The 27,686-nt window shown below is 47.2% G+C and overlaps 1 protein-coding gene across 2 annotated transcripts in view; it reads left to right on the top strand.

Moving 5' to 3' along the window:
• The first annotated feature begins 439 nt into the window (after positions 1-439).
• Positions 440-27,686, top strand: part of LOC146772647 (SMAD family member 6-like) — a 45,927-nt gene continuing 18,680 nt past the window's right edge. The window contains exons 1-3 of one of the 2 annotated variants that reach the window (XM_085639303.1): positions 440-1,005; positions 23,050-23,570; positions 24,658-24,759. In XM_085639303.1, the coding sequence (XP_085495429.1) occupies positions 23,090-23,570; positions 24,658-24,759 (583 nt within the window). In that variant the 5' untranslated portion in view covers positions 440-1,005; positions 23,050-23,089. The remainder of the gene's footprint in view (positions 1,006-23,049; positions 23,571-24,657; positions 24,760-27,686) is intronic. The other variant, XM_085639304.1, reaches the window with a different exon arrangement.

The raw sequence follows: 27,686 nt of genomic DNA on the forward strand, positions 1-27,686 counted from the left end.
TGTGGGCTATCATAACTGAGCCGTTCCGTAAAAAAGAGATTTGTTGGTGGAGGGCGTAGAACCATAGAGAATGATTTTAGCTTCTTGGCGCTACCCAATTTATAAATATGCCTGCCGTGCTGGCATTGCTTCTAAGTCGCACACATATGAGAACAGGCATACATCATGAGGGTTCTCTGGGCTGCACACGTAGGGGCACACCTCATGTTGGCGCTAGGTTTCTAGGCACCATACATGTCGCGTGTGACCGTAAAGTTTATTTAAGTTTGTGAGGTGGGAGTTTTCACTTCCTGCTTAGCCCCACTGTAATTCCACATTTCAGCACTCATATCTAGGGCTAGCCACTTCGTCTGGAGACTTATCAATGGATGTCGCCTCCCTCCCACCCCTAACACATGGGAAGTGAGTGCGTTGGGGCTGAGGAGGGTGGCTGGGAGAGGAGGGGGCGCAGAGAAGCCTTTAAGAGCATAACGCAGAGCTCTCCTGGCCACCAGTCCACCGCAGGGGGCAAGCAGGAGCCAGGGAGGAGGTGGCAGGTCTGAGCTGCCCGGAGTCTTAAAGGAGCAGGAAGGGGAGGGGGGAGAGGCAGGCGCTGCAGGAGGGGGAGAGCCGGGCTGGGCTGCAGCGGGAGAGGAGCAGGGCATAGGGGGAGACAGGAGGCAGGGGTAGAGGGGAGTAAAAACCAATGAACGTGTCAGAGGGGTCGTAGGTAAACATTGTGGTGGGTGAGGCGGTATTAGCGCACCGAAGACGTGCTGAGGAAGCGGAGCAGTACTGAAGGAGTACCGGAGGAGTACCGGAGGAGTACAGAGGCGCAGCTCCAGGTACGGTGCCTCAAGAGGGACACGCGCAGGAGAGCTGAACATGGAGGTCTTCTAAACGAGCCGGACCTGGCGCGCTTCACCTTCGCCCACAGGCGGTAACTGAGGCCGGGGGCCGGGCCCCACCCTGGGGGCCACTCTCTGGAGGAGCGAAGTGCGCTGGTGCAAGGAGAGACCCCAGCAGGTGAGGATTGCGCTCTAATGTGAGAGGGGCGTCTGTCCCCAGGCTCCTCGATCCATAATCCATGGACACGCCCCTCGCTCCGACCCTCACGAATGTAGGGTCCCTGCGCGGTGTCACCTGTCATTGCTGTGGCTTCGAGTTCTGTGCGAGAGCTATCAGAAGGGTTCGCTGCTCTGAGTTTTAATAGTGTTCCGAACTTTTAGTAGAGAGAACTTTTAGGAGAGTTCCCAGGATCTGAGCTGTAAGTAGTGTTCCCAGGATCTGAGCTGTAAGTAGTGTTCCCAGGATCTGAGCTGTAAGTGTTCCCTGGCTCTGAGCTGCTAGTAGTGTTCCCTGGCTCTGAACTGCTAGTAGTGTTCCCTGGCTCTGAGCTGCTAGTAGTGTTCCCTGGCTTTGAGCTGTTAGAAGTTATCCCTGGCTCTGAGCTGCTAGTAGTGTCCCCTGGCTCTGAGCTGTTAGAAGTTATCCCTGGCTCTGAGCTGCTAGTAGTGTTCCCTGGGTCTGAGCTGTTAGTAGTGTCCCCTGGCTCTGAGCTGCTAGTAGTGTCCCCTGGCTCTGAGCTGCTAGTAGTGTCCCCTGGCTCTGAGCTGCTAGTAGTGTTCCCTGGCTCAGTGTTTAGTAGTTATTCCTAGCTCTGAGCTGTTAGTAGCGTCCCCTGGCTCTGTGCTTTTAGTAGTGTCCCCTAGCTCTGAGCTGCTAGTAGTGTCCCCTGGCTCTGAGCTGCTAGTAGTGTTCCCTGGCTCAGTGTTTAGTAGTTATCCCTAGCTCTGAGCTGTTAGTAGCGCCCCTGGCTCTGAGCTGTTAGTAGCGTCCCCTGGCTCTGTGCTTTTAGTAGTGTCCCCTAGCTCTGAGCTGCTAGTAGTGTCCCCTGGCTCTGAGCTGCTAGTAGTGTTCCCTGGCTCAGTGTTTAGTAGTTATTCCTAGCTCTGTGCTGTTAGTAGCGTCTCCTGGCTCTGTGCTTTTAGTAGTGTTTCCTGGCTCTGAGCTGCTAGTAGTGTTCCCTGGCTCAGTGTTTAGTAGTTATCCCTAGCTCTGAGCTGTTAGTAGCGTCCCCTGGCTCTGAGCTGTTAGTAGCGTCCCCTGGCTCTGTGCTTTTAGTAGTGTTTCCTGGCTCTGAGCTGCTAGTAGTGTTCCCTGGCTCAGTGTTTAGTAGTTATTCTTGGCTCTGAGCTGCTAGTAGTGTTCCCTGGGTCTGAGCTGCTAGTAGTGTTCTCTGGGTCTGAGCTGCTAGTAGTGTTCCCTGGGTCTGAGCTGCTAGTAGTGTTCTCTGGGTCTGACCTGTTAGTAGTGTCCCCTTGCTCTGAGCTGTTAGTAGCGTCCCCTGGCTCTGAGCTGTTAGTAGCGTCCCCTGGCTCTGTGCTTTTAGTAGTGTTTCCTGGCTCTGAGCTGCTAGTAGTGTTCCCTGGCTCAGTGTTTAGTAGTTATTCCTGGCTCTGAGCTGCTAGTAGTGTTCCTTGGCTCACTGTTTAGCAGTTATCCCTAGCTCTGAGCTGTTAGTAGCGTTCCCTGGTTCTCAGCTGTTAGTAGTGTCCCCTGGCTCTTAGCTGTTAGTTGTGTTCCCTGGCTTTGAGCTGTTAGTAGTGTGTCTAGGCACTGAGCTGTTAGTAGTGTCCCCCTGGCTCTGTGCTTTTAGTAGTGTTTCCTGGCTCTGAGCTGCTAGTAGTGTTCCTTGGCTCACTGTTTAGCAGTTATCCCTAGCTCTGAGCTGTTAGTAGCGTTCCCTGGTTCTCAGCTGTTAGTAGTGTCCCCTGGCTCTGAGCTGTTAGTTGTGTTCCCTGGCTTTGAGCTGTTAGTAGTGTGTCTAGGCACTGAGCTGTTAGTAGTGTCCCCTGGCGCTGAGCTGTTAGTAGTGTCCCCTGGCTCTGAGCTGTTAGTAGCGTTCCCTGGTTCTCAGCTGTTAGTAGTGTCCCCTGGCTCTTAGCTGTTAGTTGTGTTCCCTGGCTTTGAGCTGTTAGTAGTGTGTCTAGGCACTGAGCTGTTAGTAGTGTCCCCTGGCGCTGAGCTGTTAGTAGTGTCCCCTGGCTCTGAGCTGTTAGTAGCGTTCCCTGGTTCTCAGCTGTTAGTAGTGTCCCCTGGCTCTTAGCTGTTAGTTGTGTTCCCTGGCTTTGAGCTGTTAGTAGTGTGTCTAGGCACTGAGCTGTTAGTAGTGTCCCCCTGGCTCTGTGCTTTTAGTTGTGTTCCCTGGGTCTGAGCTTTTAGTAGCATTCCCTGGTTCTCAGCTGTTAGTAGTGTTCCCTGGCTCTGAGCTGTTAGTAGCGTTCCCTGGTTCTCAGCTGTTAGTAGTGTCCCCCTGGCTCTGAGCTGTTAGTAGTGTCCCCTGGCTCTGTGCTTTTAGTTGTGTTCCCTGGCTCTGAGCTGTTAGTAGTGTCCCCCTGGCTCTGAGCTGTTAGTAGCGTTCCCTGGTTCTCAGCTGTTAGTTGTGTTCCCTGGCTTTGAGCTGTTAGTAGTGTGTCTAGGCGCTGAGCTGTTAGTAGTGTCCCCTGGCTCTGAGCTGTTAGTAGCGTTCCCTGGTTCTCAGCTGTTAGTAGTGTCCCCTGGCTCTGAGCTGTTAGTTGTGTTCCCTGGCTTTGAGCTGTTAGTAGTGTGTCTAGGCACTGAGCTGTTAGTAGTGTCCCCCTGGCTCTGTGCTTTTAGTTGTGTTCCCTGGGTCTGAGCTTTTAGTAGCATTCCCTGGTTCTCAGCTGTTAGTAGTGTTCCCTGGCTCTGAGCTGTTAGTAGTGTCCCCTGGCTCTGAGCTGTTAGTAGCGTTCCCTTGTTCTCAGCTGTTAGTAGTGTCCCCCTGGCTCTGAGCTGTTAGTAGTGTCCCCCTGGCTCTGAGCTGTTAGTAGTGTCCCCTGGCTCTGTGCTTTTAGTTGTGTTCCCTGGCTTTGAACTGTTAGTTGTGTTCCCTGGCTTTGAGCTGTTAGTAGTGTGTCTAGGCACTGAGCTGTTCGTAGTGTCCCCTGGCTCTGTGCTTTTAGTAGGGTTATTCGGCTTTGAGATGTGAGTAGTTTTCTCTACCTCTGTGCTTTTAGTAGTTTTCTCTAGCTCTGTGCTTTTAGGAGTTTTGTATTGCTCTGTGTTTAGTAGTGTTCCCTGGTTCTGATATTCTAGTAGCGTTCTCTTGCTCTGAGCTGTTAGTAGTTTTCTCTAACTCTGTGCTTTTAGGAGTTTCCTCCAGCTCTGTGCTTTACGTAGTTTTCTCCAGCTCTGTGCTTTTAGGAGTTTTCTCTAGATCTGTGCTTTTAGGAGTTTTCTCTAACTCTGTGCTTTTAGGAGTTTTCTCTAGCTCTGTGCTTTTAGGGGTTTGCTCTAGCTCTGTGCTTTTAGGAGTTTTCTCTAGATCTGTGCTTTTAGGAGTTTTCTCTAGCTCTGTGCTTTTAGGAGTTTTCTCTAGCTCTGTGCTTTTAGGAGTTTTCTCTAGCTCTGTGCTTTTAGGAGTTTTCTCTAGCTCTGTGCTTTTGGAGTTTGCTCTAGCTCTGTACTTTTAGGGCTTTGCTCAAGCTCTGTGCTTTTAGGAGTTTTCTCTAGCTCTGTGCTTTTAGGAGTTTGTTTAGCTACGTGTTTAGTAGTGTTCCCTGGCTCTGAGCTGTTAGTAGGGTTCCCCGGCTCTGAGATTTTTAGTAGTTTTCCCTGGATCTGAGGTTTTGGTAGTTTTCTCTAGCTCTTTGATTTTAGGAGTGTTCCCTGGCTCTGAGCTGTTAGCAGTGTTCTCTGGCTCTGAGATTTTAGTAGTTTTCTCTGGCTCTGAGCTGTTAGTAGTGTTCCCTGGAACTGAGATTAGAGTAGTTTTCTCTGGCTCTGATGTTTTAGTAGTTTTCTCTGGCTCTGAGGGATTAGTAGTTTTCTCTGGCTCTGAGCTGTTAGTAGTGTTCCTTGGCTCAGTGTTAAGTAGTGTTCTGTGGCTCTGAGCTGTTAGTAGTGTTCTCTGGCTCTTAGGTTTTAGTAGTTTTCTATAGCTCTGTGGTTAGTAGTGTTCTCTGGCTCTGAACTGCTTGTAGTGTTCCTTGGCTCCGTGCTGCTAGTAGTGTTCTCTTACTGTCACATTTTAGAAGTTTTCCTTGACTCTGACTCAACATGGCAGTGTCTTCCTGGTTCCATGGACACGGCCAGCTCCTGTGTCTTCTGGCCTCTTGTTGTCCAGCCCAGCTTTGTCACATGTCACTGGTCCCTCACAATTGCCTTGAATCTTTGCTGTGTTCACCAGCTCTGATTTTGGTTCTTGCTTTCTCCTCTGGTTCCTTACTGTCCAGAACTCTGGCCCTCCCTTTTTGACCCGTCCCCTACCCAGGGACATTTTAAGGATTTTGGGGGACCTGGGCCAAACGTATTTTTGGGGCCCCTGTTAGGAACAGATTTGAATTTATGATCCAATTTCAGATCTTTAATACCCTCTTTGGCCACGTCACTGACAGCTCGTCCAAATTCGAAATGTGTTTACATCTAATATTCATTGATAGTGACGTGTGTTTTCGATATTGTAACACAGCAGCAGCTCACTAATACTGCTGCAAATGTTCTCTCTGACACCCTCTAGTTCTCAGATGTCACGTCCTGTTTTATGGGTGTTGCATGAAACATAAACACATTTCTCTGCAAAATGTTTGCAATAGACTTTAACACATCACCCACATTCAAAATAAATTAAAGAAAATCGGTATTTAAAACTATGTTTAAGGATTATTCAAGGTCATCAGGGCAAGACTATCTGCAGAGCAGAGCTAGCTCTATCAGGGGGGGCCCTGAGAGGCTGTGGCCCTGGGCCAGAAGCCAACTTTGCCCATGCCTTAACACGTCTCTGTCCCTGCCCGTGATCTTGGCTCACTGCAGTGTCACCTGACTCCTTGCTGTATCTTGTGTCTCCTTGCTGTCCCCCCGGCTCCTTGCTGTCTTGTGTCTCCTTGCTGTGTCTTGTGGCTCCTTGCTGTGTCTTGTGGCTCCTTGCTGTGTCTTGTGGCTCCTTGCTGTCCTACCGACTCCTTGCTGTGTCTTGTCTCCTTGCTGTGTCACCAAATCCTTGCTGTGTCTTGTGTCTCCTTGCTGTCCCCCCGGCTCCTTGCTGTCTTGTGTCTCCTTGCTGTGTCTTGTGGCTCCTTGCTGTGTCTTGTGGCTCCTTGCTGTGTCTTGTGGCTCCTTGCTGTCCTACCGACTGCTTGCTGTGTCTTGTCTCCTTGCTGTGTCACCAAATCCTTGCTGTGTCTTGTGTCTCCTTGCTGTCCCCCCGGCTCCTTCCTGTGCCACCGACTCCTTCTTGTGCCTTCTGTCTCCTTGCTGTGTCTTGTGTCTCCTTGCTGCCCCCCCTTGGCTCCTTGCTGTCCCCCCTTGGCTCCTTGCTGTCCTCCGGCACCTTGTTGTGTCCTGTGTCTCCTTGCTGTGCCCCTGGCTCCTTGCTGAGCCCCCTTGCTGTCCCCCCTGGCTCCTTGCTGTCCCCGTCACCATGCTGTGTCTTGTGTCTCCTTGCTGTCCCCTTGCTGTCCCCCGTCACCATGCTGTGTCTTGTGTCTCCTTGCTGATCCCCCTGTCTCCTTGCTGATCCCCCTGTCTCCTTGCTGATCCCCCTGGCTCCTTGCTGATCCCCCTGGCTCCTTGCTGATCCCCCTGGCTCCTTGCTGATCCCCCTGGCTCCTTGCTGTGCCCCCTGGCTCCTTGCTGTGCCCCCTGGCTCCTTGGCGTGCCCCCTGGCTCCTTGGCGTGCCCCCTGGCTCCTTTATGTGCCCCTGGCACCTTGTTGTGCCCCCTTGCTGAGTCCCGGCTCCTTGCTGTCCCCGTGGCTCCTGAATCCTTGCTCTATTCCATGATTCTGTTCCTGACTCCTTGCTTCATCCCGTGGCTCTATTCCGGACTCCTTGCTCTGTCCCTTGACTCTGCTCTTGACTCCTTGCTCTGTCCCTTGACTCCGTTCTAGACTTCTTGCTCTGTCTCTTGACTATGTTTTTGGCTCCTTGCTCTGTCCCTTAAGTCTGTTCCTGACTGGATGCTCTGTTCCTGACTCCTTGCTCTGTACCTTGGCTCTGTTTCTGACTTCTTCCTCTATCCATGGGCTCTGTTCCTGACTCCTTGCTCTGTCCCTTGACTCTGTTCCTGACTTCTTGTGGTGTCCACGGCCTGTGCTCCCGACTCCTTGCTCTGTCCCTTGACTCTGTTCCTGACTCTTTTCTCTGTACCTTGGCTCTGTTCCTGACTCCTTGTTCTGTCCCTTGACTCTGTTCGTGACTCCTTGCTCTGTCCCATGGCTCTGTTCCTGACTCCTTGGTCTGTCCATTGGCTCTGTTCCTGACTTCTTGTGGTGTCCCCACTGCCTGTGCTCCAGACACCTTGCTCAGTCCCCTGGCTCTGTTCCTGACTCTTTACTCTATCCATTGGCTCTGTTCCTGACTCTTTACTCTATCCATTGGCTCTGTTCCTGACTCTTTACTCTATCCATTGGCTCTGTTCCCGACTCTTTGCTGTCCCTTGGCTCTGTTCCTGACTCCTTGCTCTGTCCCATGGCCCTGTGCCTTGTTGTGCCCTGTGGTTCATTGTTATGCCCCCCACCCCACTTCCTTGTTGTGTCCCATGGTGCACTCTTGTGCCTGACTGTTTCTTGGTGTGTCCCCTGGCTCATTGTTGTGTCCGGCTGTTGCTTTTTGTGTTCCCTGGTTCACTGTGCCTCTGTCACCTTTATGAAACCCTGGTTCATGGTTGTGCCCCCTATTCTTTGCTGTGTCCCCTGGTTCATGTCTGTGCCTTTGTCATCTCGATAGGCCCCCTAATTCCTTAAAGTGGTCTGATATCCGCCCCTCGCTGTGTCTCTCTTCACCTTGATGTATATACTTGCCCTGGTCCCGGCTCCGTCTTGTTCCCTACAGTTTTCACCATCCCATTGATGTCACGTATGGCTCATTGCTCTGTCTCTCATCACCTTAATGTATATTCTTGCTCCGGTCCTGGTTCCTTCTTATGCCCCATGGTTTTTACCATCTCGTTGATGTCACATATAGCTCCTTGATGTGTCTCTCATCACCTTGACGTAAATGCTTGCCCTGGTCCTGGCTCCTTCTTGTTCCCTAGAGTTCTTATCATCTCATTGATGTCACATATGCTCCTTGCAGTCTCTCATCACCTTGATCTATATACTAGCCCTGTTCCTGGCTCTTTCTTGCTCCCTATAGTTATTACCATCTGATTGATGTCATGTGTAGCTCCTTGCTGTGTCTCATCACCTTGATGTATATACTTGCCCTGGCCCTGGTTCCTTCTTGTTCCCTATAGTTCTTACCATCTCATTGATGTCACGTATGGCTCCTTGCGTGTCTTTCTTCACCTCGATGTATATACGCGCCCTGGCTCCTTTTTGTTCCCTATGGTTCTTACCATCTCATTGATGTCACGTGTAGCTCCTTGCTGTGTCTCATCACCTTGATGTATATACTTGCACTCTCCCTGGTTCCTTCTTGTGCCCTGTAGTTCTTACCATCTCAATGATATCACGTATGGCTCCTTGACGTGTCTCTCTTCACCTTGATGTATATACTTGCCCTGGCCATGGTTCCTTCTTGTTCCCTATAGTTCTTACCATCTCATTGATGTCACGTATGGCTCCTTGCAGTCTCTCATCACCTTGATCTATATACTAGCCCTGTTCCTGGCTCTTTCTTGCTCCCTATAGTTATTACCATCTCATTGATGTCACGTGTAGCTCCTTGCAGTCTCTCATCACCTTGATGTATATACTTGCACTCTCCCTGGTTCCTTCTTGTGCCCTAAAGTTCTTACCATCTCATTGATATCACGTATGACTCCTTGACGTGTCTCTCTTCACCTTGATGTATATACTTGCCCTCGTCCTGGCTCCTTCTTGTTCCCTATAGCTCGTACCATCTCATTGATGTCATGTATGGCTCCTTGCTTTCTCTCATCACCTTGATGTATATACTTGCTCCGGTCCTGACTCCTTCTAGTGCCCCGTGAATCTTACCATCTCATTGATGTCACGTGTAGCTCCTTGCTGTGTCTCATCACCTTGATGTATATACTTGCCCTTTCCCTGGTTCCTTCTTGTTCCCTATAGTTCTTACCATCTCATTGATGTCACGTATGGCTCCTTGCTGTCGCATCACCTTGATGTATATACGTGCCCTGGCCCTCGTTCCTTCTTGTGCCCTGTGGTTCTTTACTATCTCAGTGATGTCAGGTATGTCTCCTTGCTGTGTCTCTCTTAACCTTAATGTATATACTTGCCCTGGTTCCTTCTTGTTCCCTATAGTTCTTACCATCTCATTGATGTTACATAGGGCTCCTTGCTGTGTCTTTCATCACCTTGATGTATATACTTGCTCCGGTCCTGACTCCTTCTAATGCCCCGTGGTTCTTACCATCTCATTGTTGTCACTTATGGGTCCTTGTGTGTCTCTCTTCACCTTGATGCATATTCTTGCCCTGGTCTTAGCTCCTTCTTGTGTCCCGTGGTTCTTACCATCTCATTGATGTCATGTATGATTCCTTGCGTGTCTCTCTTCACCTTGATGTATATACTTGCCCTATCTCCTTCTTGTTCCCTATAGTTCTTACCATCTCATTGATGTCACATATGCTCCTTGCAGTCTCTCATCACTTTGATGTATATACTTGCCCTGGCTCTGGTTCCTTCTTGTGCCCCATGGTTCTTACCATGTCACTGATGTCACGTATGGCTCCTTGCTGTGTCTCTCATCACCTTGATGTATATACTTGCTCCGGTCCTGACTCCTTCTAGTGACCCATGGTTCTTACCATTCATTGATGTCACATATGGGTCCTTGCGTGTCTCTCTTCACCTTGATGTATACACGTGCCCTGGCTCCTCCTTGTTCCATAAAGTTCTTACAATCTCATTGATGTCACGTATGGCTCCTTGCGTGTCTCTCTTCACTTTGATGTATATACTAGCTCCAGTCCAGACTCCTTCTAGTGCCCTGTGGTTCTTACCATTCATTGATGTCACGTATGGCTCCTTGCAGTCTCTTTTCACCTTGATGTATATACTTGTCCTAAATTACACAAAAGATTAGTGGTATGGGGCATAGGGAAGGCGCTGCAAGAAATATTCACTGAAGTTATTCTGAATGCAAACAATTAATACGGTGCTACAAGGAGGAGAGAACCACCCACCTCTCCTAATCAGCAGCCTCAGCTACAATACAAATACTTACACAATTCCTTAGCAAACGTGAGTTTTCAAAGTTGATTAACAATGTGAAAATCGTAACCAAATAAGTGTAACAAAACATAAATCCACAGCACAAAGCAAGTTTCTTGGAATCTTCCGTCTTTAACCCCTTGCGTGCGCATGACGGAACCACGCCGTCATGAGCCACTGGCGGCGTGTGCTCATGACGGCGTGGTTCCATCATGCTGCGGCCACTCCTCCCACGCGGCACTGACTCCCCGCCTGTGCGGGCGAAATAGAGAGTGGGCGGAGACGTGACGGAACACGCCGTCATGAGCACAGCTCGCCCGTGACTCATGACGGCGTGGTTCCGTCACGAGCATGGCGGCGCCGCGCTCACCCCGCACCCCCCCAGCGCCGCGGCGGAATTCGCGCCGCAGCGAAGGCGTTAATTCTTTTGGTGATTCCTTTAGTTCATTCAAGCTTGTGACTGTACGAAAGCCCAAAGCCAACACGTGTTTCGTCACATCTTGTTCTATGTACATGCGACTTTCTCAAGGCTAAGTAAAAGATGGACCACAGTCACTATTTGGGTATTACTTAGGTATTTCAACGGCTCTACGACATTGCACCCATTTGCCTCCACCGCGACTTGTTGCGCATCAGTGAATTAGGCACCAATTTAATTCCAAAACAAAAGCAATAGTAAAAATCAACCCATATACTTCATATATGACGAATGGTTTCTTCACCCATTTACCTCCTTCGCGACTTGTTGCGCATCAGTGAAGTATGCACCAATTTAATTTCAAAGAATTTACAGAGACCAGCCAATCTACTTTAGATTTAGCAGACGGTTTAGTCACCCTAATATTTATGACACGAATAACAGTGAACAAACCTTATTCAGGCGACGTATACCTAGTGTGTTATGTGTCCAATTATATGTAATATGTGTTTATTCACCCGTAACGAAAATAACCATAATACTGACACCATTCAACCAACAACTAGATAGACGGAGTGAGTGCACTGCCACCCACACACGCACAAAATGATAGTGTAAATTACACACAGACCTTAATAGCTTCTCTTGGCACCGCTAAGCGTAATCACAAGGAAGGAGAGAGAACATTTCAAATTTGTACTTGCCCTATTATGTAATGCAAGAATAAGCAATTCTGTCAAGTCATCTAATGGTCTCTACCAAGGTACCTACTTTGCGTGTGGTGATATTTCCGACCCTCACGATCCTCCGGCGTGGGTATATAGTGGTATTTAGAGTCGTAAGTTTCTGCACGCTGGATCCAGTATCTTGTATCCAAACTATAATAAACATAGGAACAATCACTAGTATCTACTCAACAGCCTGATCTCTCAATCTATGGCTTAGATTCTAACCAAAGTATGACGTCTCAGTATATCTAATACCACATATCTTTCTAGTTAAAACATTACCGCATAGCCCATGTAAGTTGCGCCATCCCATTAAGTACTAAATACATATTTGCGTATGGTATAATGTCAAAAAACGTGAATAGTTTACCATTGCCCATAGGTTTTAATATATATCCCGAAATTTAGATCTCTCCGTCTATGACTCCTAATCCCACATAATTTTTATAGTGGAGTCAGAGCTGCGTGGCCCCGATATATTATATTATATTATACTACACCCATATTGACTTCAAATGTGTGTGTCCCTGCTTCGACACGCTGTAGTAGCGTTCCTACCATCTATTAAGAATCCCCCAATCATTCCAGTGTAAGTCCAAATTATTATTTTAAACACAACAGTTGGTTATAATTCTAAATTACGTCCTTCCACCTAAGGGGACGGGGATTAGTGAACTTAAATCTTCCGCGCACTCCCACTTACCGCAATATTATTAAAACGTCTTGCTGTATAAGGGGGCAGTTATTAGTAATTTAGAATTATAACTAACTGTTGTGTTTAAAATTACAATTTGGACTTACACTGGAACAATTGGGGGATTCTTAATAGATGGTATGAACGCTACTACAGCGTGTCGGAGCAGGGACACCCACATTTAAAGTCAATATGGGTGTAGTATAATATATCGGGGCCACGCAGCTCTGACTCCACTATAAAAATTATGTGGGATTAGGAGTCACAGAAGGAGAGATCTAAATTTCGGGTATATATTAAAACCTATGAGCAATGGTAAACTATTCACGTTTTTTGACATTATACCATACTCAAATATGTATTTAGTACTTAATGGGATGGTGCAACTTACATGGGCTATGCGGTAATGTTTTAACTAGAAAGATATGTGGTATTAGATATACTGAGACGTCATACTTTGGTTAGAATCTAAGCCATAGATTGAGAGATCAGGCTGTTGGATAGATACTAGCGATTGTTCCTATGTTTATTATAGTTTGGATACAAGATACTGGATCCAGCGCGCAGAAAATGACGAGACTATATAAATTGATACTTGTATAGCGCACTACTCACCCGCAAGGGTCTCAAGGCGCTTGTACGAATACCGCTGTGGAACCCATCCTGGCTTTCCCTGTGAGGCGTCCACTCCTGGGCACCCCCAAGGTGGAGGCCAGGCATCCTTAGCGTTGTGGGGGCCGTTGTGGAGATTAAGCAAGCTATTGCCCAGAGTTGCAGAGTGGAACTCCATGATTGGAATGGCACCGAGGCGAGAATTATCAGGTCCGTGGAATTTTTGAGCCCAAGACCCGCCGAGGCGGGGAATTGAATCCTGGTCCCGGGCTAGACCTCTGCATCTGGGTCTGCCGCTCTAATCATTGAGCCACACTTCTCCACCTTACAACTATATACCCACGCCGGAGGATCGTGAGGGTCGGAAATATCACCACACACAAAGTAGGTACCTTGGTAGAGACCATTAGATGACTTGACAGAATTGCTTATTCTTGCATTACATAATAGGGCAAGTACAAATTTGAAATTTTCTCTCTCCTTCCTTGTGATTACGCTTAGCGGTGCAAAGAGAAGCTATTAAGGTCTGTGTGTAATTTACACCATCATCTTGTGCGTGTGTGGGTGGCAGTGCACTCACTCCGTCTATCTAGTTGTTGGTTGAATGGTGTCAGTATTCTGGTTATTTTCGTTACGGGTGAATAGACACATATTAGATATAATTGGACACATAACACACTAGGTATATGTCGCCTGAATAGGGTTTGTTCACTGTTATTCGTGTCATAAATATTAGGGTGACTAAACCGTCTGCTGAATCTAAAGTAGATTGGCTGGTCTCTGTAAATTCTTTGAAATTAAATTGGTGCATACTTCACTGATGCATAACAAGTCACGGTGGAGACAAAACGGGGAAGAAACCAAACCATTTGTCATATATGAAGTAGATAGGTTGGTTTTTACTTTTGCTTTTGTTTTGGAATTAAATTGGTGCCTAATTCACTGATGCGCAACAAGTCGCGGTGGAGGCAAATGGGTGCAATGTCGTAGAGCCGTTGAAATACCTAAGTAATACCCAAATAGTGACTGTGGTCTGAAAAGCATTTGTCTCTGGACTTAGTTACGGGGAAGCGTTCATCTTTGGGTCGGTTTGCATCTGTGGTCACTCCTGAAAAGAGCATAATAAACGACTTGGAAGCCAGCCCAGACTTAGCCGTTACTTCAGATAATCAAGAAATATCTATGGGCGATGTAGTGAACGGTCCAATAGAAGATTGTTCTGTATTGAGCAATATTGGGGATGGGATCCAACACCCTAATTTGACCCTGTCGGGCCCCATTTCCCTACAACCCAAAGTTTCGGCCTCTGTTCCAGAAGTCACAAAAACTAGTAAACGTAAAAGAGGGGGAGGTCACTTGAAGGGAAGGGTAATACGTATGGGAGACCCTGGTGATCTGACTCATTGCTGCCAAAACAACAACAATAAAGCTTTGTTAACACATATTGAGAAGCTGGTAAAAAATCTCTTGTTACCCCTTATTGAGAGAACACAAATAGTTAACCTAAAATTGGACCAATTAGAGCACTTAATATCAGTTAACACACATTCGCTGGAAATTTTGGCTAACAACAGCAAACTCCCACAGGCCCAGGGGAATTGTATTGAAATAAAGAAGGGGGCTCACAAAACCTCTATTCAAAAACCAAGTAATCCGCCCCAGCCTATTGCATCTGTTGATTCCCAGCGAACCCCTGTACGATCAGTCCCAACTAGACCTGCACTGGTGGCTGATGGGGACTCTCAGTCAATACCGATTATGGCTATAGCAGCAGCACCGAGCTCAATTACATCTAAGCCAGTAGCCTCATCTCAAGTTAAACAAACTCCACTGAGCGGCCCATTAGTTCTGGATGAAATGGCACCTCCAAGTAAACCAATATGTGTGAATATACCCCCCGAATCTGCACCTTTTATGGCCATCCTGACAGGTGTCCCGGTGGTCGCACCAAATAAACATGAATCAAATCCGGACCTATCAAATAAAGTCATATTCTGGCTCAACAACAATAGACCACTCCCCCCAGCCTCTAGTACAAAAATATTAAACGTACGAAGGGTCCCTTGGGTTGGCCCAAGCAAGAAGGATTTAGAGGGGGATTGTATCCTAATTAATTTTAGGGACAGGTGGGTCAAGGACTTAATCTGTAACAAAGCAAGGTTTGCTAGAATGGGGGATATTCAATGTATAGGTCTTGAATATTTTTATCCCAACTTGCATCATCTTCCCCCTAACCCTCGCTTTCCTGGGTCGAGAGTGCAGGGTAATAATTACTCTGGATGGACTCAGATTAATACTATATCTCGACCCCCTCAAAATCATCCTGGTTTGTGGTACCAGGGTGATGGATCTCTCATGGGGCCAACAAGTTTCAAAAATTTTGGGCAAACCCCCTATGACCAATCAAGAAGGAGATTCCAGGGGGAGGAATACCTAGGGTGGATGCCAAATAACAATATTCCATTAAGAAACCGATTTGACCCATTGGTGGGAATGGAGGGTTTAGATTGACCATTAGACAAGAAAAAGGAAAGCATTCTATCTACCACAGATTTGGTCATGGGGGAAAACGGGGGGATAAGGCAGGAGGATAACCAGGTGGTGGACGCTTTTGACCACAATGCTCAACCTAATATGCGTTCGGATAGTCAAACTGTTAGCAACTTAGCCTGTGAGCTAAACCCACCAATTACTGGGCCTGACCTGGCAACTCCAATAAAGTCTGTGGACAATAGCCTAGGGGAACCTGGGCTGTGTCTAATCTCATGGAATATTGCAGGTCTTGCGGGTAGAATGGAGGATGAAGCTTGGCTGGAGCATGTGGGTGGTCAGGATATCCTGTGCTTTCAGGAGACATGGAGCAGAGCGGGTGGGGAAATTGATGGTTTTCAATCTTTTAATGTTTTGGCGGTCCCATCACTAGCTGGGAGGGCAAGGGGTGGGTTAATGACAGCTCTATCCATCAAACTAAAGAACCTGATAACCTCAAAAATAGTGGATACTCCTTGGTACCAGTTGCTCTTGTTGGAAAATTTGATCCCAGAGCCTGTGTTGTTAATTAATTGGTACCATAATGTTTTTGATAGAAATGATGTATCTACAATTCAGAGTTTGGAGGAAGCAATATGTAAGGCTCGTAGTGATCGAGCTTTATTAGTAGTTATTTGGGTTGGTGATTTTAATTGTACACTGTGCAAATTTGGTGGCTCCAATGTCTGTGGTATCAATGATCTAAATGAACAGCCCTTGATGCATTTTAAACACACGCCCCAGGGGGACGCTTTAAATAATATCATTATTCTAAATGATTTATGTATGGTAGAGCCCTGGGCTGCCCCAAATATATCGCCAATACCAACCTTTCAGGGAACAAGAGGTGCAATGAGTACTATTGATTTTGTATGTGTGTCTAGTAACTTTCTTCATTATGTTAATAGGCTTGAGGTAATCGCAAGTGCCGTAAGCGATCATAATCCTTTAATGCTATCCTTGAGTGCCCCTGCTAGTAGAAAACATTTGGTTTGGGAGCAACCCATAACATATAATAAAAATCAGGGAGTCACTATGAAGTGGGGGAAAATAAATGCTGAAGGCCTTGAGGTAGAGATTCTGAATGTTTGTAAAACTGAGATCGAATCATGCCTGTCTCTGACGTCTGATCCAGACAAGGTCATTGGGAGTTTTGAAAAATTATGTGGGCACGTGGCTGAGCACCTTAGAAAACCAGTGGGGAAAAAGAATTTAAGGTGTTTTAAATGGTTTGACTCCGCATGCTCTGCCTCACATAAATCCTTAAAAGCTGCCCTTATACAAAAACCAAGAAATAAGGAACTGATAAGATCGACCAGAAGGGCTTATAAAGAGGCCATCACAAAGAGGAAGCAGGAATTGAAAAATCGAGCCTGGGACGATCTAGAGAAGGCCTCTGAGCTAAAAGATAGTAGGCTCTTCTGGGAAGTAGTAAATCGTCCCTTGTTTAAAAATGACACCAAAGAAAGTATACTGACGCAGATTACTGGTGAATCTTGGGAAGTTCACTTTGGTAAAATCTTTAATCCCAAAGCATTATTACTTTCGGATTTGTTGGATGATGTAGGGGATTTGGTGGTACCATCTTCAGCTTTGCTTCTTAGCTCTTCACTTACACTGGAAGAGGTTGAAGAAGCTTTGAGGAAGGGCATATCATTAAAAGCCCCGGGCCCTGATGCTGTCCCTTTGGACTTTTTTAAACATAATATTGAAGCTTGGGCACCTTTATTACTGAATGTTTTTAGGGCTGTTGTTCTTGGTCGCATCCCTGTATCGTGGAAGGTGGCAGTGGTGGTGCCGATTTTCAAGAAGGGCGATAGGTGTGACCCCCGATGCTATCGCCCTATATCCTTGATCGATGCATCATGTAAATTATTGGGGAGGGTTATTTTGGCCAGATTAGAAACATGGGCTGACTCTGTTGGTCTAATTGTGAACTCCCAGTATGGATTCAGAAGTGGGAAGGGGACAGTTGAGCAGTGCCTGAATTTGGCGCTAATTATTGGCAAGTACATGAAGGCAAGGAGTTCTGCAATTTACCTTGCCTTCATGGACTTGTCAAGCGCCTTTGACACTGTTTGTAGAAGCAGGCTGTGGCAGATGATGGACGATATGGGCTTCGAAGAACCCCTGGTGACACTTCTCCGCAGACTACACGCAGCAACGTCCGTGGCTATAAGATTCGGACCTGGGGGAGAAACAACTAAACCTATTCCCTCAACTGAGGGGGTGCGTCAAGGTTGCATTTTGGCGCCTTTCTTGTTCCTAGTATACACAAATGGACTAGAGAAGTACTTGTTGGACCACTGTTGTGATTTTCCAAAGGTAAACGGTAGGAGTATTCCTATACTCTCATATGCAGACGATACTGTTTTAATGACCCTCACTGGAAACAGTTTGCAGTTGTGCCTAGATGCCTTTAACACCTTCATGCTGGATCTTGACCTGAAGGTAAATTTTGGAAAATCTTTTGCAATGGTCTGTGGTCCAAAAGGAACAAAACCTAGAAAATTTGTGGTGAATCACTCTACTATTGAAAGGGTGGAAAATTTTAATTACCTTGGAAATCTTTTCAATAGTAAATTAAGTTGGGCCCCTTTAATGAAGGCTCGAGTCCAGAGTGCTACCCGCTCCATAGAAGGTCTTTTTCGCTTCTGTGGTAAGTTGGGTCAAAAACCTGTTGCGCACCTTAAAACTCTTTATATATCTAAATGTTTATCTGTGGCTACCTACGGGGCAGGAGTATGGGGGACCGAAAACCCCTCAGTGGTACAAGTGATGGAAAATAAATTCCTAAAACGGGTATTACTGATCCCATCGGGTTCATCGAATAGCTTCTGTCATAATGAAATGGGAATGACCAAAGTGACTGACATCATTCGTCTGTCACCCCTATTATTATGGGGCAAAATATGGTTATCTGACGATTTGCAGCTCTCGAGAGAAATTCTCTCAGACTGCTTGAGCCTGGATAATGCAAACAAGATCCCCTGGTTGTCATACGTCAGGGACATGTTGAATAAGATAGGTTTGGGTCATGTTTATGAAAATCCTGCAAATATCCAGGGAAACATAAAAACCCAAATTAAGTCAAATTACTGGAAATTTTTAGGCTCACCTTGTCTGGGAGGCCCTATTGGCTATGTACCTAAGTTACAGCATCAATTTTATTTAACTTTTACAACTAATGTCCAATGGCGGTTTTATCTCACGAGGTTTAGGCTAAATACCCTTCATTTTCTTTTTGCCTTTCCTAAACAAGGGGGTTGGTGTGAGCAGCTACCCCCTTGTCCCTGTAATGACAGAGTTAGCCAAAGTACTATACATGTTGTCCTGTTTTGCTCCTTATATCAAGATCCAAGGATTAGATTTATTAAACCTGTCCTGAAGGGGCGGCAACCATGCACTTATAAAGAAGGCTATGATTATTTGCTGTCATTATCTTCTGTTGATACTTGCTGTGCCATGTTAAATTTTATAAGAGTTTCACTTCAGATTAGGAAACGCTATGGATAAATTAGCTGTAGAACTGTGCTTTGCCATTGGATTTGTATTTATGCTGTATGATGGATTTTTTGAATTGTAATTTTTGTTTTATGGATGGATCACCTTATTTGTGTATTATGTTTTTTAACTTTGTGCTCTTATGATTCATTGTATGAATCGAATAAAGATTTTTGAACCGAACCGACTGTGGTCTATCTTTTACTTAGCCTTGAGAAAGTCGCATGTACATAGAACAAGAAGTGACGAAACGCGTGTTGTCTTTGGGATTTCGTACAGTCACAAGACTGAATGAACTAAAGGAATCACCAAAAGAATTGAAGACGGAAGATTCCAAGAAACTTGCTTTGTGCTGTGGATTTAGGTTTCGTTACACTTATTCGGTTACGATTTTCACATTGTTGATCAACTTTGAAAACTCACGTGCGCTAAGGAATTGTGTAAATATACTTGCCCTGGCCCTGGTTCCTTCTTGTTCCATATAGTTCTTACCATCTCATTGATGTCACGTATGGCTCCTTGCGTGTCTCTCTTCACCTTGATGTATGTACTTGCCCTGGCCCCTGGTTCATTCTTGTCTCCTATAGCTCTTACCTTTTCATTGATGCCTCATATGTCTCCTTGCGTGTCTCTCTTCACCTTGATGTATATACTTGCCCTGGCCCTGGCTCCTTCTTGTTCCCTATAGTTCTTACAATCTCGTTGATGTCACATATGCTCCTTGCAGTCTCCCATCACTTTGATGTATATACTTTCCCTGGCTTTGGTTCCTTCTTGTGCCTCATGGTTCGTACCATCTCATTGATGTCACGTATTGCTCCTTGCGTGTCTCTCTTAACCTTGATGTATATACGTGCCCTGGCTCCTTCTTGTTCCATATAGTTCTTACCATCTCATTGATGTCATGTATGGTTTCTTGCATGTCTCTCTTCACCTCGATGTATATACGTACCCTAGCTCCTTCTTGTTCCGTATAGTTCTTACCATATCATTGATGTCACGTATGGCTCCTTGCTGTGTCTCTCATCAAGTTGATGTATATACGTGCCCTTGTCCTGGCTCCTTCTTGTTCCCTATAGTTCTTACCATCTCATTGATGTCATGTATGGTTTCTTGCATGTCTCTCTTCACCTCGATGTATATACGCGCCCTGGCTCCATCTTGTTCCGTATAGTTCTTACCATATCATTGATGTCACGTATGGCTCCTTGCTGTGTCTCTCATCAAGTTGATGTATATACGTGCCCTCGTCCTGGCTCCTTCTTGTTCCCTATAGTTCTTACCATCTCATTGATGTCATGTATGTCTCCATGCGTGTGTCTTCACCTTGATGTATATACGTGCTCCAGCTCCTTCTTGTTCCCTATGTTCCCTCATCGATGTCATGTATGGCTCCTTGCAGTCTCTCATCAACGTGTTCCTCTTCACCTTGCTCTAGTCCTGGCTCATTCTTGTCTCCTATAGTTCTTAACATTTGATTGATGTCACCTGTGGCTCCTTGCTGTGTGTTCTAGCCCTTCGCAGTGCCACTTGAATTCTTGGTGAGCCTGCTGGGTCTATTCTAGACTATTTCTTGTGTTTCCTGGCTCTGATCCTGGACATTTATTGTGCCCCCAGGAACCTTGCTGTGTCTCCAGGATCTTATCCTGGTTCTTCGATATGACCCTACCTCCTCACTATGTCACAAGGCTCTGACCCTGGTCATTTATTGTGTCCCCTGAAACCTCGCTGTGTCCCCTGGCTCTGATCCTGGCCATTTATCGTGTCCCCTGGAACCTCGCTGTCCCCTGGCTCTGATCCTGGGCATTTATTGTGTCCCCTGGAACCTCGCGGTGTCCCCAGGCTCTGATCCTGGCCATTTATCGTGTCCCCTGGAACCTCGCTGTCCCCTGGCTCTGATCCTGGGTATTTATTGTGTCCCCTGGACCATCGCTGTGTCCCCGGGCTCTGATCCTGGCCATTTATCGTGTCCCCTGGAACCTCGCTGTCCCCTGGCTCTGATCCTGGGCATTTATCGTGTCCCCTGGAACCTCGCTGTCCCCTGGCTCTGATCCTGGGCATTTATTGTGTCCCCTGGATCCTCGCCGTGTCCCCGGGCTCTGATCCTGGTTCCATGATGTGTCCCTGGCTCCTCATTCTACCCCCTGGCTCTGATCCTGGTTTCTTCACAAGTCATCTGGCAAGTGACAGTTCCCCCTGTCTCTCCTACGAGTTCCTTGCTGCGTCACTTGACTCTTGGGGAGTCACTGAGCTCCGTGCTGTGGCCCTTCCTGGCCATGATGAGACTGGTTCCTTGATCTGTCACGCGGCTCCTTTCGTTGCCACCCGACTTCCAGCTGTGTCACTTGGCAGTTTGCCGTGCCTCCTGCCTCTAGGCCTAGTTTGTTGATATACCTCCTGCCTCGCCACCTGGTTCATTGCTGTGTCAACTGACTCCTTGTTTTGCCTCCTGGCGCTCTGATGTGTCACATGCTCTTTTCTGATCCTGGATTCTTGCTGTGCCACGTGCCTCCTTGTTTGTCACCTCCCTCCATGCTGTGGGACGTGGATCCTTGTTGTACCACCTCCCTCCTTGCTGTGTCTTAGGGCTCCTTGTTTTATCACCTCCCTACATGCTCTGCCACGTGGCTCCTTGTTTTACCACCCCCCTCCATCCACGCGGCACCACGTGGGTCCTTATTTTACCATCTCCCCCTACATGCTGCACCGCATGGCTCCTTGTTTTACCACCTCCCTCCACGCTGAGCCTCGTGGCTCCTTGTTTTACCACCTCCCTCCATGCTGCATCACATGGCTCATTGTTTTACCACCTCCCTTCACTCTCTGCCACATGGCTTCTTGTTTTACCACTTCTCTCCACGCTGTGTCACATAGCTCCTTGTTTGGCACCTCTCTTCTTATTACGTCATGTCTTGTTTCTGTGAAAGATTGCAGTTTTTTTTTCTCATCTCAGTTGAGGATGACATTTTTTTGTAGGCCTGGGGGTAAAATTCCTCTCCGCTTGCGGAGTTTGCAGAGTTTTTTTCACTTAGTGCTCCGCACAAGTTCCAAAAAACTCTGTGTAGCAGCATAGAGCAGAGTTGTTCCTCTTGCGTGGCTCGCCAATGGTAAGTTGGTGAGTGCAAGCGAAGAAAACCGTATGCTAGACCACCCCCAGCAAGACTTTCAACGTGGGCGGTCACGGCAGGACACTTCCGCTCGTGTTGAGATACCTGCCAATCCCGTTGAGGAAGCTGCCGCTCAGGTAGAACATCTACGTAAGTGGAAGAGCGAAGCAGTGCACTCTTGCGGTACACACGCTGTCATTAGCGCTGATTTCACAGGGCAAGACAACTCCCAGTGCTAAAAAGCAGCACAAGCAGCGCGACTTCTCCTACTCCGCTGCTTGCGGAAACTTGTAGATCGCAGCTGATTTTTTTCGGCACTTTGCGGAGTTGCACGTAGCAGAACTCCACAAACCCCCATGGCCTATTTATTTGGGAAATGGACTTGAGTTGGGATTCCAAAAATGAAACAAATGTGTAGGTTGTGTAGAAGTGAACTAGTAGAAATGCACCATATTTTGTTCCAGTGCACTGGCCTTTGTGGAATGTTTCTCTTCCCACCAGTATGGAGGTTTGAGCCTATATTGGCTGTAGGGGGGACATTTGAGCTTATTCAAGGAGGAATACACCGTCTTTAAAAATGAAGGCCTTGATTCACAATTTTTTCTGTGGGTAGGCGTGATTTACTTTTGGCTTACTTCTACTAAATAACTCCTGTCATATTATTAGTAGGTCACACCTACCCAAAGCAGGAAAATTTGCCAATCTGATCCCAGTGAATTGATAAAAAATTCACATTTTGCTTCAAGAAAGAGAAGTGATAATGTGGGTCGTTACTACTGTTTCATGATTCTTTGTATGTTGTATATACTGATTTAGTTGAGTTTAATAGTAAAACCTTAATGAACTTCTATGTGTAGCTAAAAAGCCTGAAGAGTTGCTGTAGGATGTCTGTATGTCAAGAGATGATAGACCCTGACTGGAAGCATTATATTGTTAGATCAACAGATGACAATTGTTGTACAACGAGCAGCGAATGCGTTCGTAGGCTAACGCGTATGTATTGGTATCTGATATATGTGTGTTTCTAAGGCAAGGCATGACGAGCTCTCGTGCAACTTGACATTGCAAGTGATTATCATGGGCCAAGAGAGGCGAGAAGCCAAGGGCTGAAGAGTGAAATTCATAAGTCAAGAATTGGCCAGCAATGGTTGACTCTGGCGTGAAGTTTTCGAGAACCCTGAACCATAAATTAAGAGATAAAAAAAGATATTTTCTGTTGAATAGTTAAAAAAAAAACCTGTTTAATGTCAGATCCTGGTTAACAGAGTTGTTTGCAAACCTTAATCGCTTCTTCTTCTCCGTCTTTCCCTATTCAGGTGAATCACCTGGACATATCAACGAGTTCTGATCCATCATATGTTCCGCTCGCGGAGGTGGGGCCTGGTGAGACGGCTCTGGAGACAGCGCTGTGCGTCGACCCAGTGCGGGCTGAGTGCCCGTGGGCAGAGCGAGGGCCCGGAGGAGACACTCAATGCCCTCAAGGCCTCGGCTCATAACTTGTTCAAGAAGCTGAGAGATGATGAGCTGGAGCTGTTGGTCCGGGTCCTGGCCAGTCGAGGCAGCTGGGATGCTGGCTGTATCTGGTGCCCGCGTGCTGAGCTGTGGGTGGGCAAGCAGACGGTGGCCCCACATGTCCTGCTGTGCCGCCTGTACCGCTGGCCTGACCTGAGACATGCCTGGGAGCTAAAGAGGCTCTGCATCTGTGAGGCCTTCTGGAGAAGGGGCAGTGAGGGGGGCTCACTCTGCTGCAACCCTTACCACTACAGCAGGCTCTGCAGCCCAGGTGAGAGCCAGGAGGCCAGGGGCGTTATTCTTGCAACAGGAGGCAGTGATGCAGGTCAGGACTGGGAGTATTTGTGGATCTGTGGAGGGTTGGAGTGCTCAAAAGTGGTGTTGCTGGGTGTACTGATCTCGTCTGTTACTGATGAGGGATGAAGCCCCGAAACCGGTCCCAGGATGCTTGTTTGCGGTCCAGGGTGGACCTGGCCTGGCAGTTCGGGCTGGACTGTTCCCATGAGGAACAGCGTCAAGACTGATTTGCATATGGCTGGGTTTAAACTGGAATGGCATGGGGAGCGAAAACACGATCGATTTAGGCCAGGATCTCTGTATTGGGGTGAATGTTTGACATTGAGCAGCATTCTGTCCATCAATTGTTCTTTTTGTAGAGACCTGCAGCATCCTTCTTCTTCAGGAGTCAGATCTGCTTCAACTTTTCCTGTTGCACCCTCAAGAAATCACACCCATGACTTTGCCAATCGAGACCACGCATAGATCTGCCAGTGTGCCCCACTCTTGAAGCATGGCACTCCGCAATTCCAGTACTGCATCTTTGCCAGTACACCTCAGCCCTGAGCGAGGCATCCCATTCGATTGAGGCACTGGGGTGCTCAGTGTGGTATCCTCATGCATCTCAGCCCTGCAGCACACCTGCTGTTCCCGTACAGAAACTCACATAGAGCTCTGTCTGTACATGTGCAACTCAAACATGACCTACAGCATGTTGATGTTCCATTACTAAACCGCACATGCAGCTCTGCCAGTACATCTCAGTCCTGCCTGCACTACAGAACACCTGCTGTTCCAGTACTGAGACCCACACACAGCTCTGCCAGGACATCTCACTCCTGCCCGCCCTACAGAACACCTGCTGTTCCAGTACTGAACCCCACATGCAGCTCTGCCAATACATCTCAGTCCTGCCCACCCTACAGAACACCTGCTGTACAGTACTGAACCCCACACACAGCTCTGCCAGGACATCTCAGTCCTGCCTTCCCACAGAACCCCCTTTGGTTCCAGTACTGAACCCCACACACAGCTCTGCCTTTGCAGCTCAGTCTTGACATCTCTCTCTCTCTTCTGGCTGTCCTATGCTTGGATGAGAGGGCCTTCTAAGCCTAGAGTTGTCTGTTTTGTTTCAGAGACTCCTCCCCCCGGCTCCTCGAAGGCCTCCACCATTGATTCCTCCAAGTTCCAGACCTACGAAAGCTCCCATAGCGGGCTCCGGCATCACCACAGAAATGGTAAGGCGATGGCTCAGTGTGAGCGGTGGGGGAAGGGGTGGAGGTATATGTGATGAAACAGAAGAGTGACATCAAGGAGCTATGAACCAAGCTCAAGTTTGTATGTTTAAGTTATTTACGTTGTTTGTTGCATGTTATCTATAGAGCAAACATGCCACCTTCGGACACTTCGGAGTGCTCTAAGAGTGTGTACATCAGTGGTGGCTGCCTCGTAACAGGGGTGGTGGAGCAGTGGGGGGGGGGGGGTTGAATTAAAAAAAAAGGTTTAAAAAATAAATGTACCTTCTCTGCCGCACACCTCCCCCGCCACCGCACGCCTCTCCTCCGTCCACGGTCTGCTGGAAGCACCCAGGCTTCCGGACTCTCCCGGCCAATCTTGATGCTGTTGGACAGTGTCGTGATTGGTTTGGACGCTCAGGCAGTGCCTGGGAGCCTGGGCATGTTTTCCACGGGGCTGTGCAACACAGCCCAATAGAGAACATGCCAAGTGCGCATGATGGTTTGGACGGCCAAACAGTCATGTGCATTTAAAGGTGTGCAAATCACACCGCCCTTGCTCTGGCGTCTCAGAGCCCAGCCCCGCCCAACTCCTGCATAGAAAAATAAAATGATAATAATGTCCTGTTATTATCATTTTATTTGTATTTTTTGCACTGCTGAAATAGCACTGGGGCGACACTCCTCCGCCTTAGAGGAGGAGCCGCTACTGGTGTACATACAGAAATGCCACAGTGAGCAAGGTGAGCAGCGTGCACCAAGGGCTATACACTTGAAGGCGATGCACTTGCTTGGTGACCTCTGATCCACTCCCAGTGGCCCACAAAAGGTCATAGCGCAGCATCCTCAATAAATATGAACTTCACGGGGCCAGGAGCACGTTGCAGTGAAGTGAGCTTTGGTCCAGGTCTTTTTAGTCCAAATGCCCTGATGAAGGCTCTGGTCACTGCACAAGTGATACAAATAGCTTTGGCTGGCAGGCGCCAATTGTTTCGGTTAAGTTCACCATGGGTTGGAGATGGGCTCTTACAGAAGTTTACGTAACCAGCCCTTTCCCGCTCTCTTCCTGTGCTACAGTTGCCACCTTCTGTTAACCGCGGTCCTCTGTGTGATCCCGAAGTCTACAAGGGATGTATTATCTTAGTGAGAGAGATAAACCTGTTTCTTATACTGTCTTCACTGTGGCTGATATGAATTGGGCATTTTAGGGGCAGATGTGGATTTGTAAAATAGTCCTGATGACTTTGAACCAGTGTCTGCCATAAGTTAGTTGGGTTTGACTTCTTGAGTTACTTTGCTTATAGCTGAGCCACGCCCACTGAGTCTCATAGGATGCTGTTCCTTGTCCTGACAGATTTCAGTCGAATGGTAGGCACCAGTGCTTAATTCTGTGAGTGCAGGGATCCAATGCTTTATTTGAGAGCCCGACATCGGTGACGACGAATGTCGAGGTAGCCGACTACCAAAGATGCTGATTTTTGGTTCCACCTTACATCTTCCTTCCTCTTCCCCATACTTATGGTCTGCTTATCTCACTCCTATAGTCCTTTTTCATTCCTCTTTCTCCATTTGTTGCTGTTTTCCTTTCTTTCTCTGCATCTCCCTTTTGCCATTTTTTGCCTTACTCTTCCTCTGGATCAAAGTCATATGATGATAAAATATGTCCTGTTTTGCAAAAATGGTAGTCTGTGCAACCTCTAGCACAAACTAAGCACTTTTGGCCACCAGTTGTGTCACTTCTGCAGCCTAATTAGCCAGAAGGTACAGGACTTGTTCATCTTCATAATCCTATTCTGATGGAGAAGATATGAGGGTTCACAGTCACTACACTGCATCGGCTACATCATGGGCCACTGCACCGTGCGATATTACATTAATAATAAGATAAGGGTACCAATAAGAGTTAAGTAGGGTAAGAGTTAAAAGGTAATGTTGTATTGTTCCACAATGTACTGCCTCCAGTGTAGTGTTTCACTATGTCCAAACCACACAGAAAGAGAGGAGGAGGGTAGGCCATCGTACATCCCTCCGCAAAATGAAACCTATCACATTAACAGGTGCGATAGAATCAATGGGAGCGTAAGAGAAACTAAAATTCTCAATCTTGTTACCTAACAATTCTAGGAACAGACGGGACGCCAAAGATTTTTGGGACTTTGTGAGAAGTTGGCCTGGCATATGCTGGTCACTAGTTATAGTGGCCACCTTGCACCAGTCCAATTCGACTCTTATGGTAGATCGGTTTAAGCCAACCTTTTACAGAAAGCTATCCTAGTGGTAGCTGTGGAGAGCAGCCTTCAGGCTAAGTCTCTGAGGAATGTAAAGCAGCTTGTTTTACCTTATAATCTCTTGAATTACCAAATGAAAGGACACCACACAGGTATATATATCAAATATATATGTATTTATTACTAGACCCACTCTACTAATCTCTTTAGGAGATTAGAAACCAGGTACACATTCAAATGTCAACGTTTCACAATAAATTAAGCACAAATATGGCTGGAGCCCTAGGGGCGTACCAGACCATATACTAAGAAAGTGGTATAAGGATGTCGGCTTGCAAAATGACAAAGCCTAGGGCCTGGGGAATCACTGGGGCTTCACTACTGCAGTGTTAGCAGGTAAGTAACAGGCCCACGGGAGACGCGTGCAGTGTATGAACACTATTGATTATAATGGTGCAAGTCGCGGTTTGATTTTTAAAGTTCTAGGGTACTTCGAGGAGGACTACAAGCGAGCCACTTACAAGGTAAGTACTTCGAGGGCCAACACACACTAAGGCACCGGCGAGCACGAGTTACCTCACCCAGGGAAGCCGGGTGCATAGGTGTCTTTTGGTGTCAGGTCACTTCGCTGTTTTCTATGGAGACCAAAGAAGACTTGCTGCTTGCGTCGACTGAAGAATTGTCCGGTGGAATCCGAAGGTT

This window comes from Triturus cristatus, chromosome 12 (assembly GCF_964204655.1).
Source record: "Triturus cristatus chromosome 12, aTriCri1.1, whole genome shotgun sequence".
Taxonomy (NCBI): Eukaryota; Metazoa; Chordata; class Amphibia; order Caudata; family Salamandridae; genus Triturus; species Triturus cristatus.